Genomic DNA, 22254 nt, shown 5'->3' on the forward strand with positions numbered 1-22254 from the left:
TTCCTGCACGAGACCTTCTGATGATCCATAGATCTTCCTGCACGAGATCTTCTGATGATCCAGAGATCTTCCTGCATGAGCCCTTCTGAAACAGTGGCTGATGTTCTTCAGACCAGAACACATTTTCCAGCCTGCTTTTGGGAGACTTGATATATTTTTTTACGTTTAGCCAGAAGTCTTCTCCAGCCCACAGTCCAAACTGATGGAGAACACCAGAGATAAATCTCATATGTAGAACCCAACCAGAACGTTCTGCAGCGGTGCTGTAGGCCTCATCCCTGCAGTTCCTGTCTCATGTTCTCACCAGTTTTAGAGCTTGTCGGTCCCTGATGGCCGTCTTCACTGAGACACATGGCAGATTTATTGCTGGGGAGTTTCCATAACGTTGCTGCTGCTGATGCTTCCTGAGGGAATGCTGGCTAAATGTGAGGAGAAGCTGCTGATCAGTCACATTAGATCATGCTAACTCAACAGATGCTTCAACAAAGTTTTACTTCGGGCATGTGCACAGATGCAACTAGCTCATTGTTTACAAATTGTTCCATTAAAGGTTTGAAAATCTTTGAAATTATTTCTCGTGGTCCAATTTTTGTACATAACAAAATCCTGTCATTTTAACAGAGGAGCGTGTAAACAAACATCTACAGACGTGTCTGTTAACACCGTGACCTTTGACCCTTTATTCTAAGCGCAACCATCTCAGATCTTTAATATTTTATCTAATGTTTAATTCTTCTCTGTGGCTGCTTTGAAGAACAATGAAAACCTGACGCTGGGAGGAGTCGTCCAGTCTCTGACTCACCTGAGAGGGTAGAAACGTCAGAGCGTGCTCGATGAGAAGACGCATCAGTCTCTTTGAGTAGAAGATGAACTCGTCTCGGCTGGTTTCTCTGTTCCTGTAGGAGAGCACAACTGTTCTACCACCTCAGAGGTTCTGTGGAGAGGACCTGGAGCTGTGCAGGGACACGTGGCGGTACCTGATGATGGTGTGCAGACCTCGGACCTGCGGCACGCTCTCCAGCACGCTGAGAGTCTGCGGCAGCGGCTGCGTCTGCTGGACGGAGGCCAGGAGCGCCCTGAGGACAAGGATGTTGGGTTTTAAAGGCTCGGATTACTGAGACTCATCATGTGGAGCGACAGAGCAGAAACATGTTTCAGCATACCTGACACTGAGCTCACGCTGCATGACGAGAAGACAAACACAAAGAAATATGAGTGAGCAAAAAGATAAAAAGGAAAAGTTTGGACCGGAACAACACATCTGAGACTCAACTCCTCCACACTGAGTGGTGATAAAACTGCTAAAGAAGACTACTGTGTGGCTTTGAAACTTTAACATTTAACTTTAATAATTCAAACAAGTATTTAATGACCCTGCTGGTCAATAAATATCAGCATTTTACAAAAAAACTTTCATACATGTGGCCTAAAGTCCGTCAGATTAGATGATAGACACCACCCAGTGGTCTGATGTGCTCTAAGCAAACAACTGTTTGATTTTGTTGTTTTACATGTTCAACTTGAGTTAAAGGAAACTAAATAAATGGACAGAAAATATATTTTTTATGGTCGTTCACCAGCGGCTGCAGGAGTTTAAAGAACATTACATTAGTTCAGTTCAAAATGACACCAAAACCAGTAACATCCTACTTTAACACAAAAACTGATTTTATTATATTTTATATACAGTACATGTACAAAATGTCAACAGTAACCCAACATTTTTCAGTCAGGTCATCTGGACAGTTTCTTTTTTCTTTTTTGTGCAGAAACGTTTCACCTTTGACCCGGAAGGCTTCATCAGTCAAGGAAACACACAACAAAACTGATTCTTCCCCCAACTGCTTACTCCAAAGTGGAACAAACCAGTTATGTTGGTGCTAAGGTGGTGTCTTTAACACGCCCCCTCCTCCGGTGCCGGCCCTCTCCCTTGTCAACAGTCATGTCAAACTGGTTCAACACCAACAAAGTCCATGCTCAATAATCCAGGTATACAATCTGACTGAAAAATGTTGGATTGTATACCTGGATTATTGAGCATGGACTTTGTTGGTTATGTCAACAATAAGTTTGTGTTTGCGTGCAGAATTCCAAAGAGAAAAGATTGGATTTAAGAGATCGTCAAAATGAAGAAGTGGAGGAAAACAACAAGCAGAAGAAACCACCAGGATGAAGGTGATAATCAGGGACTGACTTTGGGCCAGTACACCATCAGGTTGGTGTACTTGTTTCTGCTGGAGTGGTTAAAGGTCCAAGCTTTGGCTCGAACTACACGCTGCTGGTTGAGTGTCTTGGATGAGGCAGCAGAGGGTGGATAGACTTTCAGCTAAGAAGCCACTTTGCTCTGTCTTCAATGTGACACTACTTGTGCCTTTCTGCCTTATTGGTTATATGGTTCCTCAGTAGACATGGTGTTGGGACTATAGACTCTGTTCACCTTCAGATTTTAACAAGTCCTGCAACATCTGCTCAAGAAAATGATTGTTTTGGACACTCTGGATGGTTAAATCATGTTACTGCATCTAAATGTGTCCGTTCATGCCAACTTCATTGCTTTTGGGTTCTAAATACCTGCGTCTTTATAAATACATCTCGTCAAAAAATGACTATGGGGTCCAAGTGCTACAACATCAACTCCAGCAATTATACTTTAGTCACAAAGAACATCCAGAAATAATTGATTATGATGCTTTTATAGTTGTCTGGGATTCAGCCTAATCCTGGTCCTATCACATCATGCAGTACTCCAACAGACTTTGAAAACATGTCAGGATTACATATTGTGCACATAAATGCTCGTAGCCTCCTTCCTAAAATAGATATGCTGAGGGTAAGGGCTTGTTCAACTGGTGCAGATATTATTGTTATTTTTGAGACTTGGTTAACTAAATCTATTCTGGACAAAGATGTATCAGTTGATGGCTTTAATATATGTCGTTCATATCATCCAAGAAAGGGAGGAAGTGTGGCAATCTATGTCACATCTAAACACAACGCTTTGCAACAAGAACTGAAGCTGTCCGCTTTGATTTCTTTAAGGGATTTTAAAAGTCTGATAGGTTCATTAGAAATATCAAAGCAAACTGGTTTTTTTTAGTATTTTACCTTGTTTTATAAGGCACCTTGATTTTATTGTTATTATAACACTACTTTTTATTTTAATTGCATTTTATTGTCTGTACTTTACATTATCTGTTGTCTGTCTAAAACAGGCCTCTTGAAAATGAGTCCTCGGGACTCAATGGGACTAATCTGTAAAAATGTTGAATGAAAAAAGTTTGTTAGACCAAAACAGATCCACTTCCTTTAAAGATTGTGATTTTTTCTTTTATAAAAGAGCTGGACGTCGCACAGGAGACAAAACTGCTGGAGAATTATGAGATTAGTTATGGCCGATTTGGTCAAACTTTGTATTTTAATTTGGTGTAAAAAATATGTCAAATAATTAAGAATGTTTTCAGAAACACTTTGAGGCAAAATTTAATATTCAGGTTCAAACAGTGCATATGATGTCAAATTAAACAGACCTAATGTAGTTTTTATTTTTTTTATTTTTTTTTCATGGAAGATTTGGCATTTGTTTTATGCCGGATGTCTTTTGTGATGCAACCTGGACTCAAACCTGCAGCCTCAGGATTATGAGACCACAGCACTGATACCTACTGGACCTGCTCTATTTTTTCACAGTAACAACCAAATAAAAAATGAAAATGTAACAATTCACAAAAAGCAGAGCTCTATTTGTGAGAAGTATTGACTTAAACAACTCCGACTGTTAGAAAAGATTTGTCTTCAAATGTTTTCAACTCGGCCCTGCGACTCATCGAACCCTAATCCTCATTCTTCCACTTCCTGTTTGTCAGCACGAGGAACCGACAGTAAACTTCAGGCCTTACAGGACGCATGTGCATCAAATTAAAGTACAGTTTGTGAGTCTGCAGTGAGGAAGTGGCCCTCAGAGGAAGCTGTGCAAATCTGACTGCTCATTTAACACGTCACTCTCAGACTTTTATTGTGGTTTATGTAGTTTTATTTTAAAGCAGCTTGAAGTTTAACTGCTGAACACAAGGTGGCGCCAGTCTCTAAGAGTCTGTTGGTGTCTCACCTCCTCCAGCTGGCTGTGGACATGCTGAACGATCAGATCAATGGCCACCATGTTCCCCCCACCTGAAATGGAGACAGACTGAGGTTCCTGCTTCCAGCAGGTGAAACATGACGTGCACAGTGTTTCTACCTCTTGGCACCACGATATCAGCCAGTCTCATGGTTGGTTCGATGTACTGCTCAAAGGCCGGCTTCACAAACTTGTTGTACTGCTTGATGACGCCTTCGATGTCCCGCCCGCGCTCCGTGATGTCCCTGCGGAGGCGGCGCACCAGTCGGATGTCTGAGTCTGTGTCCACAAAGATCTTCATATCCAGGAGCTGCAGAAAGAAGAAAACACCTCAGAGCGGTTCAATCCCTTCAGCAAGACGGCTGCGGAGTTCTCTCCAAAAGAACGAAGCAAAGGCCTCACCTGAAGCAGCTCTTTGTCTGCAAAAGCCATAATTCCTTCCAGAACGATAACACTGGCTCCATACACGTTTTTCTACAAGAAAGTAGAAGAAGAAAGCTGTCCATGTCTCGTTTCACCTTCTAACAGAATCAAACGTGAAAACATGCTTTAAGAGCAGACATTTAATGTTAGGCTTTCTTCCTCCCGATATCTAATTATGAAGCATATTTTATTACTCCTCTGTGGAGACTAGGCTATGTGCAGACGATAAAATCAGCGCACCCAGTCTTTCTGCCTCCTGTGCGTGGTGAAATCATACACGGGGATCTTCACACTCTTCCCCTGCTTCAGTTTTCTCAGCGTGGCGACCAGCAGCTGGAAGTCGAATGCTCCTGGATGGTCAAAGTTGTAGTCGTTGTTTGCTGCCAGGACCTGCTCCTCGGGGGACAAACCCTGAAGGAGCAAACACACAAACGCACCATGTGATGGGTTCAATAACAACTTGGTTCTGTTTCTGTTCCGTAGTCTGAAGCATCGCCACAAAAATCAGAACGAGCACTGTGAAATGATGATTACTGCACAGTGCTGTGAGGAAACTTTTCCCTTTCAAGAGGATCATTCTATCATATCAGTCCATACTCAGATAACAAGAATAAAAGCAGAAACCATTCAAGGTTCAAGGTTCTTTACTGTCATCCGCATCACATGTGGTACATGGAACAAAATTGTGCACTCAAGGTCCCAGTTACACCCCAAAATAGCAAAAATATAAAGAATAAAAAGAAACAGTAAACAAGGATTTAAGATAAACTTTTTTTTTCTTCTTTCGGCTGCTCCCTATTTTAGGGGTCGCCACAGTGAACTAAGTCGCACGAAAACTTGGCAGTTATTTTTTTTACGCCGGACGTCCTTCCTGACGCAACCACAGACCACCGAGCTACCACAGCCCTCTGTGTGGAGCAGAGAGCTGATATCTAGGACACCCGGAGAAGCAGATGGTGGGGGTTAAGGGCCTTGCTCAAGGGCCCAGGGTGGGACGAATGAGGGTGGGGGCAGGTGTGGATGCTTCACCTACCCCACCCACATTTTTGATGTTGTCAGTACTGGGGCTTGAACCGTCGATCTTCCAATCACAGGCCCACCTTCTCGAACCTCTGCGCCACCACTCCCCATCTAAGATATATAATAAACACTAATAATGTAATATCATATGATGTATTACAACAGCAGCCTAAACATGAGTCTATTGTGAGCAGATGGGCATGAATACAAAAGCTTAAAGGCAAGAAATCAGTAGCACAGATAAGTCACATCTTCTTCTTTTTCTTCTTTTGGCTTTTCCCTCTTTAGAGATCTCCACAGTGAGTCATCCTCCTCCATCTCACTCTGTCCTCTGCATCTTCTGTCCTCACTCCAACTATGTCCATGTCCTCTCCAACTCAATCCAAATATCTCCTCTTTGACCTTCCTCTTTGTCTCTTTCCTGGCAGCTGCATTTCTAACAGCATTATACCCACTGTCCCCCCTCTGGACGTGTCCAAATCATCTCAGTCTGGCCTCCCTAACTTTAGCTCCTTTTCCACCGCTCCTACTCAGCCCTACTCGGCTCTGCTCTGCTCAGATCAGTTCGTTACACAATGCATTTCCACTGCACTTTCAGGACTGGTTCTGGAGACGTGTCCAGAATCCAAGTAGCCTTACCACCTGGTGCCGGTAGTGCTCCCTTAAGCTATTTACTAGCTACCACTGGAAGAAGAAGACCCTGAAAAGATACACAACCAAAATGGAGGATCTCATTGCTTTATTGAACATTCTGCTCAGTCTGTGACTTTTTGTCAAACGTCAAAGGGAAGAGACCCAGAAAAAGTCTGTGGGCAGCGAGGCAAAAGACTCTGGAGAAGAACAGGGGGGTGTTGGAAAAGATTATATGACGAGTGATGGTAAGCTAATGCTAATTTGCTATAGAGCCAGGCATAAAAGTATGAACCGGTAAACGTCCTGCTAATGAACTTTTAATGAACTTTAGTTCACCGAGCGAGAGTTCTGCGATGGAGTTAAACTCATGATGAACCAGATTCTATAAAAACACCTGTATTAAAATTGTTATATTTTTCTTTATCATTTGATGTATTTGCACTCATTGTGTCTACTTTTATTGTTTAATTTAGTTGTGTGGTTTTGTTTCTTGTACAGATTATTTTATTTTAGCTTTGATTTAAAGTGTAATTCGTGTTTTGTGATTTGTACGTCTGTGGGTTAGAATAAAGTTGAACCAAAGGCTGCATCTCTTCTTTAAACATGTTTGAGGGAAATATTCATGAGAGATACAATAATTTTGTATTTTTATGATTTTTCAGCTGAGTTAACTTTAATTAACAGATTATTAATAAAATCAAAGTGAAAACATGATTTCATGATAAAGCTGGCACCGTTTATTTATTTTTAATCTTCACTGATAAAAAAAAAAAAACATTATTTTTTATACATAAAATGTTTTTTTGGGTTTTTTTTTGTAAGTTTCCACTCTCCGTCCCAGCTTCAATGGGTCGGCAGCTTGTATGATCCTCCGCGGTGACTAGCTCTCTGAATTTTTTCGTCAGTCACCAAACACAAAAAAACGCCCGGACTTCAGCATTCGACCACGGTGTTGTCATTATTGTTTTTAAAATCTTAAAAATAGGTCCATCCGCTGCTCCGAGTTCTGAGTAATTGCAAATGGAGGATCGGTGAAAAGGTTCTGCGAGATCCAGTGACTCCTCCCCCTGAGCAATCAGTGACAGACAGTGTTCTGACGTCACGTTTAGGTGCTGGCTCAGCTCGCTTGGTCCCACCAGAGAAGCAGGGACAAAAAAAGAGGCAGAATCAGCTAAAAAGTGACAGTGGAAAAGCGAGTGAAAAAGAGCCAAGTTGGGGCTGAATAAGAGCAGTGGAAAAGGGGCATTTATCTCCCAGTTGTTCAACTTGTGCGCTACCTCTGATGATCGCTTTCCAAATCTTATCCAGCCTTGTCACTCCTAAGGAGAACCTCAACATATTTATCTCTGCCACTTCCAGTTCTTTCTACTGTCTTTTTGTCAATGTCACTGTCTCCAGACCATACAACATAGCTGGTTTCACAACTGTCTTATACAGGTCCTTCTCAAAAAATTAGCATATTGTGATAAAGGTCATTATTTTCCATATTGTAATGATAAAAATGAAACTTTCATATATTTCAGATTCATTGCACACCAACTGAAATATTTCAGGTCTTTAATTGTTTTAATACTGATGATTATGGCATACAGCTCATGAAAACCCAAAATGCCTGTCCCAAAAAATTAGCATATTTCATCCCACCAATGAAAGACAAGTGTTTTTAATACAAAACACGCCAACCTTCAAATAATCATGTTCAGTTATGCACTCAATACTTGGTCGGGAATCCTTTTGCATGAATGACTGCTTCAATGCGGCGTGGCATGGAGACAATCAGCCTGTGGCACTGCTGAGGTGTTATGGAGGCCCAGGATGCTTCAATAGCGGCCTTAAGCTCATCCAGAGTGTTGGGTCTTGAGTCTCTCAACTTTCTCTTCACAATATCCCACAGGTTCTCTATGGGGTTCAGGTCAGGAGAGTTGGCAGGCCAATTGAGCACAGTAATACCATGGTCAGTAAACCATTTATCAGTGGTTTTGGCACTGTGAGCAGGTGCCAGGTCGTGCTAAAAAATGAAATCTTCATCTCCATAAAGCTTTTCAGCAGATGGAAGCATGAAGTGCTCCAAAATCTCCTGATAGCTAGCTGCATTGACCCTGCCCTTGATAAAATAGTGGACCAACACCAGCAGCTGACATGGCACCCCAGACCATCACTGACTGTGGGTGCTTCACACTGGACTTCTGGCATTTTGGCATTTCCTTCTCCCCAGTCTTCCTCCAGACTCTGGTACCTTGATTTCCGAATGACATGCAAAATTTGCTTTCATCCGAAAAAAGTACTTTGGACCACTGAGCAACAGTCCAGTGCTGCTTCTCTGTAGCCCAGGTCAGGTGCTTCTGCCGCTGTTTCTGGTTCAAAAGTGGCTTGACCTGGGGAATGAGGCACCTGTAGCCCATTTCCTGCACACGCCTGTGCACGGTGGCTCTGGATGTTTCTACTCCAGACTCAGTCCACTGCTTCCGCAGGTCCCCCAAGGTCTGGAATCGGCCCTTCTCCACAACCCTCCCCAGGGTCCGGTCACCTCTTCTCGTTGTGCAGCGTTTTCTGCCACACTTTCCCTTCCCACAGACTTCCCACAGAGATGCCTTGATACAGCACTCTGGGAACAGCCTATTCGTTCAGCAGTTTCTTTCTGTGTCTTACCCTCTTGCTTGAGGGTGTCAATGATGGCCTTCTGGACAGCAGTCAGGTCGGCAGTTTTACCCATGATTGCGATTTTGAGTAATGAACAAGGCTGGGAGTTTTTAAAAGCCTCAGGAATCTTTTGCAGGTGTTTAGAGATATGTCGTTGATTCAGATGGTTAGGTTAATAGCTTATTTAGAGAACCTTTTCATGATATGCTAATTTTTTGGGACCGGCATTTTGGGTTTTCATGAGCTGTATGCCATAATCATCAGTATTAAAACAATTAAAGACCGGAAATATTTCAGTTGGTGTGCAATGAATCTGAAACATATGAAAATTTCATTTTTATCATTACATTATAGAAAATAATGACCTTTACCACAATATGCTAATTTTTTGAGAAGGACCTGTAAACTTTTCCTTTGACCTTTGCTGACACATTTTTGTCGCAATTCACTCCTGAAACTTTTCTCCATCCATTCCTTCCTGCCTAGACTCTCTTCTTCACCTTTACCGCATTCCCCATTTCCCTGGACAGTGGACCCCAAGTACTTGAAGTCCTGAACCTTTGTGACCTCTGCTCCTTGTAGCCTCACTGTTACACCGGCCTCCTTCTCATTCACACACATGTGCTCTGCCTTACTACACCTGGCTTTCATTCCTCTTCTTTCAAGTGCGTACAACCACCTCTCCAAGTTCTCTTCCACCTCTTTCCTGTTCTTACCACAAATTACAATGTCATCTGCAAACATCATAGTACAAGGGAATTCATTCCTGACCTCATCTGTTAGTCGGTCCATCGCCAGAGCAAACTAGAAGGAGCTCAGAGCCAATCTTTGACGCAATACCCCCCCCCCACCACCACCACCTTGAAGCTATCTGTCACTCCTACAGCACATCTCACCACTGTCCTGCTGTCCTCATACATGTCCTGTACCAGTCTAACATACTTCTCTGCCACTTCATATTTCCTCAAGCAATACCACACCTTCTCCCTTAGCACCCCGTCATATGCTGGACTGTACTTCATCAGCATCTGCAAAGAAAAGATGGCATCTGTGGTGCTCTTTCATGGCAAGAAACCATACTGCTACTTACAAATAGTCACCTCTCGTCTAAATCTAGCTTGCACAACTCCTTCCCAGGTTTTCATTGTGTGACTCATCAACTTAATTCCCCTACAGTTGCTACAACTCTGTACATCACCCTTGTTTTTTAAAATGGGCACCATCACACTTCTTTTCCATTCCTCAGGCATCTTCTCCCCCTCAAATATGCCATTGAATATTTGAGCCAAAAGCCTCACTGTCATTTCTCCAAAACATTTCCAAACCTCCACTGATATGTCATCAGGTCCTACTGCCTTCCCCTTCTTCATTTTTATCAGAGCTTTCCAGTCTTCACCCTCACTAATCTTTCCCACTTCCTGGTCCACAATTCCCATGTCCTCTGCTCTTCTTCCTTTTTCATTATTTTCATTCATTAGTTCCTCAAAGTACTCCTTCTATCTTCCCATCATACTTTCCTCACTTGTTAGAACATTACCATTCCTATCTTTAACAAGCCTAATCTGTTGCACATCCTTTCCAGACTGATCCCTTTGTCTCGCCAATCAGTACAAGTCCTTCTCACCCTCTTTAGTGTCCAGCCTCCCATACAACTCATCATACGCCTTCTGTTTTGCCTTTGCCACCTCTAGGGCTGAGTACCGAACCGAGGCTCTTTTATGGCACTGACCGAACTGCACCGGTCGGTGTATGTATTGAAACGTCACTCTTCTTTCGGTATCAAGTTTCGGTATTGGCTGTAACGTGTCACGTGGTTTCAGCATGCAGGCTGGTAAAACACCAGACATATGACAAACAGACTACACCCAGATTACACCCAGAGCTGTATAGAGCTTCCGTACCTAATTTATGTATACTGTAATGTATGTCTATGGTGCTGGTGATGCCCACAGACAAGTTCACGTGTGCAGCGCGTGTTGTCGAATGGCTTCGACAATACGCGCTGCAGAAAGTTGCTCCGTGTTTTTCAGCGAGGAGAGAGGAGTTCAACAGCCTCCCCCTCCTCCTCTCAGCATTAAAGTCAGCCTGTGAGAGCCTGAACGTCTTGATTCATTATCTCCACGACCGGACTCTTCATCAAAGAACTCCGAGGATGGCTCTGTGTGTTTCAGCTGGTGAGTTTACGTTTGTTAGCGTAACTGCATCTTAACACGTACATCGCGGTGAAATAAATTATGACCCATGTAATGCTAACGTTAAGATATTAGTGTGTAAATTAATTTTATCTATGTGGCTAGCTAAACTCAGAAGCTAACTAAAGATTGACAGTAACATAAATCTTAGCTTGTAAAACTACTCATCCATCCAGTCAGCTGCTTAAACAGTTCACCTTATGTTCACTGTTTATGTTAATGTTCTCCTCACAGGAGGTTCTGACCCTGATGCGAGGAGGACAAGAGAAAAGCGAGGTGGGGGTGCCACAGGACAGTCAGACTTTGTTGTTAAAAGTTTGCTGCTTTTTCTACACTGGAGCTGCATGGTGGAGGTAAGTAAACTGTAAAGGATTTTGTTGACCAGTTAAGCTTTTCTCTCTCAGCCTACATAATGTTTTTTGAGTAATAATAACACAACCATGTTATTGTTGATATTTTGTTCTCATGTCATTTAGGGAGATGATCAGAGCCCTAAACCCCAGAGAATCCCAGAGAAGATTCAGGAAGAGACCCCTCGGCACTATTTTCCACAAGCACAATATCGATTTCCACTGTTATGCGGATGACACCCAGTTCTATGTTTCCAGTAAGCCCGCCTCCAACCTCCCGCCATCCTCGCTTACCGACTGCTTGACTGAAATAAAATCCTGGTTCACCTCAAATTTTCTTAAACTTAACAGTGACAAAACAGAGGTTCTTCTCATTGGTACAAAATCCACACTGGCTAAAACCAAAAATTTCAGTATTGACATTGATAACCGTTCCATTTCTCCCTCCCCTCAGGTAAAGAGTCTAGGTGTCATCCTCGACAGCACTCTTTCTTTCCAGTCTCATATCAACAACACCATCCGTTCGGCTTATTTTCACCTACGCAACATCAACCGCCTCCGCCCCTCCCTTACTCCCCATTCCACTGCCATCCTTGTTCACTGTCTGGTTACATCGCGCCTGGACTATTGCAACTCCCTTCTGTTCGGTCTCACCCACAAATCTCTTCATAAGCTCCAACTGGTCCAGAACTCAGCTGCCCGCATCATCACCAAAACCCCATCCATTCATCACATCACTCCAGTCCTGCAAAAACTCCACTGGCTGCCAACCAAGTTCCGCATAGATTACAAAATTCTCCTGTTCACTTTCAAGGCCCTCTACAATCTCTCCCCACCATATCTTTCAAATCTTATTCATATTGCCATTCCCTCTCACTCCCTCAGATCATCCTCCTCCATCCTTTTGACTGTCCCCTCCGCCCGTCTCACCACCATGGGGAGCAGAGCCTTCAGTCGCTCTGCTCCCCGACTTTGGAACTCGTTACCACCTCACATTAGAAACATAAAGTCAATCTCACAATACAAATCAGAACTCAAAACACACCTTTTTAGATCTGCTTTTTCCACCTGACACAATTGGTTTTGCCTGATTTTATATTGATTTTATATTGATTTTATACATTGTCTTTTTTCTTCCTTTCTTTTTCTTTTCTTTTCTTTTCATCTCTTAGTTTCTGTTACTGCTGATTTTATTCTTTGTACGGTGTCCTTGAGTGCCAGAAAGGCGCCTTTGAAATAAAATGTATTATTATTATTATTACAGTGGTGCAGATGTCTGCATCAACCCTACCTCATTGAATCCAGTGACCTGCTGGTGGAATGTGAGGGACAATATGTCAGTGCTGTCAAACTGACAACCAGGTATCTGTGTGTGCAACAAGCATCATGTACACCCTCAGAGTTAACATTTTCTGCTGCTGGAGACACCATCAGCCAGGAGTGGGCTTGTTTGTGTCCAGAGAAAACAGACATGTTGATTTTTCTGAAGAAAAAACTGTGAAGTGAAAAGGTCCTCAGTGTGTAGCAGTGAACATTAGACACTGACGTGTCACTGGTTTGTAACTGGTCTTTTGACCTGGAAAGTATTTGTTTGTTTTTATGTAAGAAAACTGCTTGGAATAGAAAAATACCGAAGTTAAAAAATAAAACTCACAATTTGTACTGTAATGTGTAACATAATTTTATTCTTGTTAGAATTAATAGTAAGTACAAAACTGGTACCGAAAAAAGAACCATCCAGGAACCGATACCGAAGTGAACGTACCGACACCGGTACCGGTAGATACCGTTTTTTTTTTTTTTTTAGAAAGGTACCCAGCCCTAGCCACCTCCCTCTTTGATCTATGTCCTATCTCCTTATTTTCCTGTCTCCTCTCTTCCCGTCCTCTCACGGTCATATTTCTTCTTGGCTAACCTCTTTCTTTGAAAGGCATCCTGCACTTCACTATTCCACCACCAGGTTTCATTATCATCCATTCTCTGTCTAGATGACACAACAAGTACTTTCCTACCTGTCTCTCTAATTACTGTTGCTGTAGTAGCCAAGTCATTTAGAAGCTTTTTATTACTACCCAGAGCCTTTAACAGCTCATCTCTGAATTTGTCACAACATTCTTCTTTTCTCAGCTTCCACCATTTGGGCTTCTTCTCTGATTTTACTCTTTTTCACAAAAACAGTCATTCTACACACAACCATATGATGCTGTCTGGCCATGCTCTCCCCTGCCACAATCTTACAGTCTCCAATCTCCCTCAGGTTTCCTCTTCTACACAGAATGTAGTCTACTTGCGCACTCCTTCCTCCACTCTTATAGGTCACTCTATGTTTCTCCCTCTTTTGAAAATAGGTGTTGACTATAGCCATTTTCATTCTCTTGGCAAAATCCACCACCATCTGTCCTTCCTGGGTTCTTTCCTTGACACCAAGCCTACTTCCTCATCCCCTCTGTTTCTTTCACCAACATGTCCATTCAGATCTGCTCCAATCACCACTCTCTCCTCCCTGGGAATACTCTCACTTCTACCAGATCTTTCCAAAATGTATATTTCTCCTTCACATCACATCCAACCTGTGGAGCATAACCACTGACAATATTTAGCATTAGACCTTTGACTTCTATGTTCAGGCACATCACCCTATCTGACACTCTTTTCACCTCGATTACATTCTTTGCCAACTCCTCCTTCAGAACCACCCCTACTCCTTTTCTCTTTCTATCAACACCATGGTGTCACATATCACCAAATAAAGTGGCATTACAGTGATTTTTCTGGTTAGAGATTTATGAGTCTAACAGCTCCAGGGTAAAAGCTGTTCCTCAGTCTAGTGGTTCTACACTTAATGCTCCACAACCTCCTGCCTGAGGGGAGCGGGGCAAAAAGCGTGTGTGCTGGGTGAGTGGAGCCCTTCAAGATACAGGTGGCCCTCTTCCTGCATCTGGATGTGTGGGTTTCTGTGATGGTGGGGAGACTGACTCCAACAGTCTTCTGTGCAACCTTCACCACTCTCTGCAAAGCTTTTCTTTCTCCAGCTGTGCAGCCCTCGTGCCACACATTGATGCTGGAGCACAGAATGCTCTCCAGTGCAGAAGGAGGTAAGGACTGAGCTTCCCAGTCTAGCTTGCCTCAGCTGCCTGAGGAAGTAGAATCGCTGATGTGCTTTCTTGATTAGGCTGGTAGTGTTGTTGCCCCAGCTGAGGTTGTTATTCTGGTGCACACCCAAGTACTTGTAGCTGGAGAACACCTCAACTGCAGATCCTCCTATTTCAGGGTGGGGGGTGGTGTTTGCTGCTTATGAAATCCACAACAATCTCTTTCATCTTCTTCACATTGATGTGAAGGTTGTTCTTCCTGCACCAGCTCTCCAGGTGTTCCACCTCCTGAGTGTAGCCAGACTCATCATCTTGAAGGAATGCATATCACCTGCTACCTTACGGCTCAGTTTCAGACAATTATCTTGTGTGATCTGTAGCCTTCTGACCATATGTGTCACATTTCTGCCCCCACCTGTCGTAGTTTCTGCTCCTTCATGCCACAGTCCTTGTTTTTTCCTGCTTTTATTCATGCCTTCCTGTTTTTGTTTATCCTGCTTTATGCTCTGCTGCAGCCACTCCTCACCCACTCTGTTCCTCCACAGCAATCAGCCCTGATTCCATGCACCTGTTCAGCTCACTACTTAAGCTTCATGTTCACAGTCTTTCAGAGCCAGATTGTCGAATACCTTGAGTTTGTAGATGTCCAGAGTCCATGCCATAGCTTTGCCTCTCTCTCCTGGTTTGACCCCACGCCTGTCTTCTGGTTTCCTTGCCTTGCTTAATCCTTACCTATTCTGTACTCTGCTTTCTGACTACAGTAATAACTCTGCTTATGATTATCACAACTTCTCTCTTTGGATCACGTTTCAGATTTCGATTCAGATTTCTGCCCAACGGTTTTCGACCCATGCCTGCTTCACCGGACCTCACCCTTGGGATTACCCCTAAAACTACTCTGCTGGATCACTCTCTACTGCTGCCTGCTCACAGCCCATGATGTCATCCTGCTGAACCAGCTAAAGGATTACCTCTCAAACTCGACTGTGAAGGTTAGTGACTCTGAACTTTATTACCCTCTGAATCATCACAGTCCTACCCAGTTCACGGACTCTCATATCTCTGCAGATTGGACCCGTGCTTAGAACCAAACCCCCACCAGCGACGATTTATTGACATTTTAACCATTCCTGGTGTTCAGTGTCGTGCACGAATCCTAAAAACCAGTCTTGTCAATGTGTTGGGGTTTACTGTCAGCCACCGTTGGGGTTTACTGTCAGTTTTCACCGCACCAGATTTGAGCTCATCTGTAAAACTGAAAGCATTGAAGACAGTTTTGTGTTGGATAAGAGTGATTAGTTGTGGCAGCCATTTTGAATCGAGTTCACACACAGGAACACACAAAGACGGAGGTAGTTGCATGATTGCTTGCCTTTCACAGTGATGGGTAATAAGAATACGTGTTAAAGGTGTGCCTCGCTCACCTTGTAGAATGAGTCCATGGACAACAGCACAACCCACGGCACGTCCAAGGCCTCAATGATATTAGTGGCCACGGTGGTCTTCCCTGAAGCTGTGCCCCCACACAACCCTGCAGACCCACACAAATCCAAAGGTTCAGAATAATGTTTTCATCCCTTCTGTTACATGCAGTTTTTCATTTCTTGGACATAGTGCGTTTTCTTGTACATGCAAAAACATGTGCACATGTTGTACATTCTTAAAATGATCCTTCTCTATTCAAATCTCTTGAATCTTAAGTATGCTATTTTTAACAACTGCACAGTATTTTTTTCCTCATGCTGTAAATTTTCCCTTACTGTACAGTCTCATTCATTTTCTGTTTTTTATATTTTCTACCCTTGTATTAATCTGCATTGTTTACGCAAGTCACTTTGCTGCTGGTACACATGAATGTCCCCACTGAAGGACAATAAAGGTTATTTCTAACCTTCTATTCTATTATCTATAATTATAATAACAATGATAATAATAATAATAACAATGACATTATTAATAATAACAATAATAACATTAACAACAACAATATAACATTAATATTAATCTCTTCTTTCAACTATTCCCTTCTTCAGGGTTTGCCATGACAAACTAACTCGCACGAAGACTTGTCAATTATTTTTATGCCAGATGCCCTTCCTTACCCAACCACGGACCACCGAGTTCCCACAGCCTTCTGTGTGAAGCAGAGAACTAATATCTAGGGCAGGGGTGTCCACAGTTTTTCAGCATGCAAGCTACTTTTAAAATAACCAAGTCAAAGTGATCTACCTACTATAGGGCCCCATTTACACGAGAACAACTTCTTGAAACATTATTGTTTTTTCAATGTTTATAGTGGGTAAAAAACAAAAAAGGAGTGAATTTACACAAAAAAACTGTACATGTAAGTTGGGTTGCCTGTGATTGGGAGGAATGGCCTCTCTGATCTGAACCTGAACAGAGTTCTGTTGTTGGACTTCTGTGCTAGTCATAGTTTGTCCATCACGAACATCATGTTCGAACATAAGTGCACTTGGCACCAGGATGCCTTAGGTCGTAGATTGAGGATTGATTTCATAGTCATGTCATCTGATTTGCAGCCATTTGTTTGAACACTTGGGTGAAGAAAGGAGCTGAGCTGTCAACCTGGTAGTGAGTTGGCTCAGATGGTGGAGGAAGATGCCAGACAGACCTTGTAGACCCAAACATGTAGTGAGGGTTTGCTGGAAACACCTGGCAGAAGAACCTGTCAGAGAGATCTTTAACTCACACCTCCGGGAGAGATTTAACTGCATCCCAGCTGAGGTGGGGGATATTGAGTCTGAGTGGGCCATGTTCCGCACCTCGCTTGTTGAGGTAGCTGCCTTGAGCTGTGTTCACAAGGTTGTTGGTGCTTCTCGCGCTGGCCATCCACAAACTCGGTGGTGGACACCCTGGGTTAGGGAAGCTATCAAACTAAAGAAGGAGTCCTATCGGGCCTTGTTGGCCAGTGGCACTCTGGAGGCAGCTGAGGAGTACCGGAGGGCTAAGCGGTCTGCAGCCTTGGCTGTTACTGAGGCAAAAGCTCGGATGTGGGAGGAGTTCAGTGAGACCTTGGATAAAGACTCTCGGGCTCCAAGGAGATTCTGGCAAACCATCAGACGGCTGAGGATGGGAAAGCAACACTTTACTAACACTGTGTTCAGTGAAGGTGAGGTGCTGTTGACCTCAACCAGTGATGTAGTTGGGAGGTGGAAGGAATACTTCTTGGACCTTCTCAATCCCACCAGCACAACTTCCATGGAGGAAGCTGTCGGTTGACTATGGGGATGATCTGCTCATAACTGTGGCTGAGGTTGCCAAGATAGTTAAAAAGTTCCGAGGCAGCAGGGCTCCGGGAGTGGATGAGATTCACTCTAATTTCAATTAGGCTCTGGATGTTGTAGGCTTGTCTTGGTTGACACACCTTTGCAATGTTGCATGGACATTGGGGGCAGTGCCACTGGATTGGCAGACTGGAGTGGTGGTTCCCCTCTTCAAAAAGGGGGACCGGAGGGTGTGCTCCAATTATAGGGGCATCACGCTCCTTAGCCTCCCTGGTAAGGTCTATTCAGGGGTACTGGAGAAGCGAGTCCGATTGTTGGTTGAACCTCAGATCAAGGAAGAACAATGTGGGTTCCGTCCTGGCCATGGAACACGGGATCAGCTCTTTACCCTCACTAGGGTCCTCGAGGGGTCATGGGAGTTTGCCCATCAAGTCTACATGTGCTATGTGGACATGGAGAAGGCATTCAACTGTGTTACTTGGGGTACACTGTGGGGGGTGCTCCATGAGTATGGGATCGGGGGCCCATTGTTACAGGCTGTTTCGTCCCTATAGAAGTGGTGCGAGAGTTTGATTCACATTGCCGGTAATAAGTCAGACACCTTCAAGGTGGGAGTTGGACTCTACCAGGGCTGCCCATTGTCACGGATTCTGTTCATAACTTATGGACAGAATTTCTTGGTGCAGCCAGGGGGTGGAGGGTTTCCGGTTCGGTGGCTTCAGGATTCCATCTCTGGTCTTTGCAGATGATGTGGTCCTGTTGGAGTCATCATGCCGTGATCTTCAGCTCTCACTGGAGTGGTTCACAGCCAAGTGTGAAGCAGCTGGGATGAGAATCAACACCTCCAAATCTGAGGTCATGGTCCTGAACCGGAAAAGGGTGGATTGCTCTCTTCGGGTCGAGGGTGAGGTTCTGCCTCAAGTGGAGGAGTTCAAGTATCTTGGGGTTTTGTTCACTAGTGAGGGAAGAATGGAACGTGAGATTGACAGACTGATTGGTGCAGCATCTGCAGTATTGCGGACTCTGTACCGGTCCATTGTGGTGAAGAGAGAGATGAGCTGCAGGGCAAAGCTCTGTGTTTACCGGTCGGTCTACATTCCTACCCTCACCTATGGTCATGAACTCTGGGTAGTGACAAAGAATGAGATCGTGGATACAGGCAGTTGAAATGAGTTTCCTCCGCAGGGTAGCTGGACTCTCCCGTAGAGATAGGGCAGTGCTTCTCAATTATTTTCTGTTATACTCCCCCAGGAAGAAGTAAAAATTTTGCACCCCCAACTCTCCACTGTAACTGTAAATAGTATAATTTGTCTATAAAATTTTATAAGTACACTTCTGCATAACATTGTGTCCTTATCAACATTAAAGAAAAAAAAAGAGTATAGATCAACTTACCATGAAGAATAACTTTAACACTAGAAGTCCCAGGAATTTCGACCTCCCCCCAGAAGTCCTGAAAAAGGGTCAAAAGACCCTTAGCACTAGAGTGACTAGATTTTCAAGATCCTGAGGACAAACCCCCTCCTTCTCCTCAACAATTTGCGGGCCATTAACTGCCATTTGTTTTAAATATGCACACAAGTAACTCAGACACACCCACCTCACCAGACTGCATCCCAATGTCCAATCCAGGGAGCGGGGGATTTAGAAGCCAGGTTCACTTGCGCAAAAAAGCGCAGCCTTAGTCAAAGTAGTCCTCCAAACCGGACAACTCTGATGGCTCCAATTAGCATCCTTTCATTTGTAAATGTGGCCATTGCCTTAGGAATCAGCAGGGGAGAGATAAGTTGAACTCACACAAACGTCCGTCTAATACTCCAAACAGATGCAAAATCAACTGGTTATATTTTGAACTTATATCTCTTGGTGGCACGTTGGTGCACATTTTGAACAAATTGAAGTCAATTTACCGTTTATTTTTCAATTGGTTTGGCTCATTTCTTGAAACCGAGATGACATTCTCAAAACACCATGTGAAACACAACTCAAGAGACTTTGCATTTTGAGGTTACTGACAATTTGTATGAAACACATATTTTGTTTTGAAGCATACATGAAGTGTTTTGGGAGAGATGCATTATCCAGGTCATTTTGCCAAATGAACAAAACAAAACAAAAGTTTGCAAAACATACAATCTGTTTCAAGATATATGCAAAAGTTTTTCTAAAAGATTTTAGTAATGTTTTTCTTTCAGAAAAAAGAGAAGTGGGATCAAAATGACAGTTTAGAAAAAAATAACCAAATTAATTGTGAGAAGAAGGCACGCAAGGAGAAACTGCTTCAGCAACAACCTTCCACACCCAGCCCTGGCAAAAGGGCAAAGTGTCAGATCAAACATCGATGCACGAACAATTGTGCAACTGTGAGATGCGTCAACTGCTACAAATACACATGTGGCAAATGTACCAGGGACATACCCTGGCAGTGCCAGGTATGTTTCGACAGTGCAGATGGACTGCTGAGTGAGTGCTGAAATGCCAGTCACATAAGGAGGACATGCCACTCACACACACGCAGCCCCCCCACTAGAGCATAGTGTAAATATGTGTAGAATTGTTTTATCCCTTGTATTTTTATGACAAAAATAAAAAGCATGGAAACAAATAACGGTTGTTGTTTTTTATATTTCTCATGCTGAAGTTTTAGTCCTCTTGACTTACACACAATTGCTTATGGTCTGTGCTTTTTTGCTCAAAACTAAGCTAAATACTATATATATCAAAACAAAATATGTGTTTCATACAAATTGTCAGTAACCTCAAAATGCAAAGTCTCTTGAGTTGTGTTTCACATGGTGTTTTGAGAATGTCATCTCGGTTTCAAGAAATGAGCCAAACCAATTGAAAAATAAACGGTAAATCGACTTCAATTTGTTCAAAATGTGCAACAACGTGCCACCAATATATATATAAAAAATCTTCATATTATAAAATACAATAAACTGAATATAACTAACTAGAAACTAAATGGCTAAACTCAATGAAAAACAGTTAGTTGGGAGTTAAGCGTGCCCCCTCCTGTGGTGCACCAGTAATGGCCTTATTTACAAAACAAAAGCGCCTGTTAACAGCTCATTATAGGATGTTAGCTAAAATCCTTCAGGTCACTCGACCCGTCTCTGGGTTCCAAAGGTAGAAATGTTAAATGACCCTTCTCTGGGACTTCTAGTGTTAATAACATTTTTTTTAGTCTGTAACAGAAACAACTTAAAGTGCATCAATTTGCCTCAAAAATAAAACTTAAATCCCTATTTAAACTGTAAACATTTTTGACCATTTGATACTGAGAAATAAAATTAAATAGAATCCATCCATCCATCCATTATCTTTTACCCGCTTATTCCATTTTGGGTCACGGGGGTCGCCGGTGCCCATGTCCAGCAATTACTATGCGAGGGGCGGGGTACAACCTGGACAGGTCACAAGTTCATCACAGGGACACATAGAGACAAACGAGACAAACAACTATTCACTCTCTCACTCACACCTAGGGACAATTTAGTGTTACCAATCAGCCTAATATGTATGTTTTTGGTCTGTGGGAGGAAATCGGATTACCCGGAGAAAACCCACGCATGCACAGAGAGAACATGCAAACTCCACCCAGGAAGGCCCCTGGACCGGGATTTGAACCGGCAACCTCCTTGCTGAGAGGCAGCAGCTCTACCAGTTGCGCCACCGTGCTGCCCAAAATGAAATATAATCAATAAATAATAATAAATTCAAATTGATCAGCAACATTTTAACTCAGGAGTGTTATATAAAACATTTTCACCTACTAAACAAAAATAAATAAAACAATGGGCTGATTTAAAAAAAAAAGCATGTTCCCCGGGGTAACATGCGCTCCCCCGGCATTGCCTTGGGCCCCCCCATGGGGGGCACGCTCCACTATTTGAGAAGGACTGAGATAAGGTGAGAAGTTCAGATATCCAGAAGAGGCTCAGCATGTCGAGAAGAGCCAGTTGAGGTGGTTCAAGCATCTGGTAAGGATGCTCCCTGGGTGCCACCCTAAGGAGGTGCTTCGGGCATGTCCGACTGGGAGGAGACACGGGAAGTCCCAGGACATGCTGGAGAGACTATGTCTCTCGGTTAGTGTGGGAACGCCTTAAAATCCTTCCAGAAGAGCTGGAAGAGGTGACTGTGGAAAGAGATGCCTGGGCCTCCCTGCTCAAGCTGCTGCCCCCGTGACCCGACTTTGGAATAAGCGTAAGATAATGAATGGATGGATGTTAATCATGAATGTAGTACTCCCGACCACCTTGTGCATGTGCATATTGTCTTTTTCCAAATTTGTGTCTTCTGCATCTATCTATCTATCTATCTATCTATCTATCTATCTATCTATCTATCTATCTATCTATCTATCTATCTATCTATCTATCTATCTATCTATCTATCTATCTATCTATCTATCTATCTATCTATCTATCTATCTATCTATCTATCTATCTATCTATCTATCTATCTATCTATCTATCTATCTATCTATCTATCTATCTATCTATCTATCTATCTATCTATCTATCTATCTATCTATCTATC

General features: G+C 43.1%; 1 protein-coding gene across 1 annotated transcript in view; it reads right to left on the bottom strand.

Annotated features, from left to right (window-relative positions):
• The window catches only part of uckl1a (uridine-cytidine kinase 1-like 1a), a 35736-nt gene that overhangs the window by 8006 nt on the left and 5476 nt on the right, over positions 1 to 22254 (bottom strand). Inside the window, exons 3-10 of the mRNA XM_037683932.1 lie at positions 15889 to 15995; positions 4778 to 4948; positions 4517 to 4588; positions 4235 to 4424; positions 4106 to 4167; positions 1164 to 1180; positions 978 to 1076; positions 803 to 896 (exon numbers count right to left, since the gene is read on the bottom strand). Of these exons, the coding sequence (XP_037539860.1) occupies positions 803 to 896; positions 978 to 1076; positions 1164 to 1180; positions 4106 to 4167; positions 4235 to 4424; positions 4517 to 4588; positions 4778 to 4948; positions 15889 to 15995 (812 nt within the window). The remainder of the gene's footprint in view (positions 1 to 802; positions 897 to 977; positions 1077 to 1163; positions 1181 to 4105; positions 4168 to 4234; positions 4425 to 4516; positions 4589 to 4777; positions 4949 to 15888; positions 15996 to 22254) is intronic.

This window comes from Nematolebias whitei, chromosome 11 (assembly GCF_014905685.2).
Source record: "Nematolebias whitei isolate Nwh7 chromosome 11, NemWhi1, whole genome shotgun sequence".
Classification (NCBI taxonomy): domain Eukaryota; kingdom Metazoa; phylum Chordata; class Actinopteri; order Cyprinodontiformes; family Rivulidae; genus Nematolebias; species Nematolebias whitei.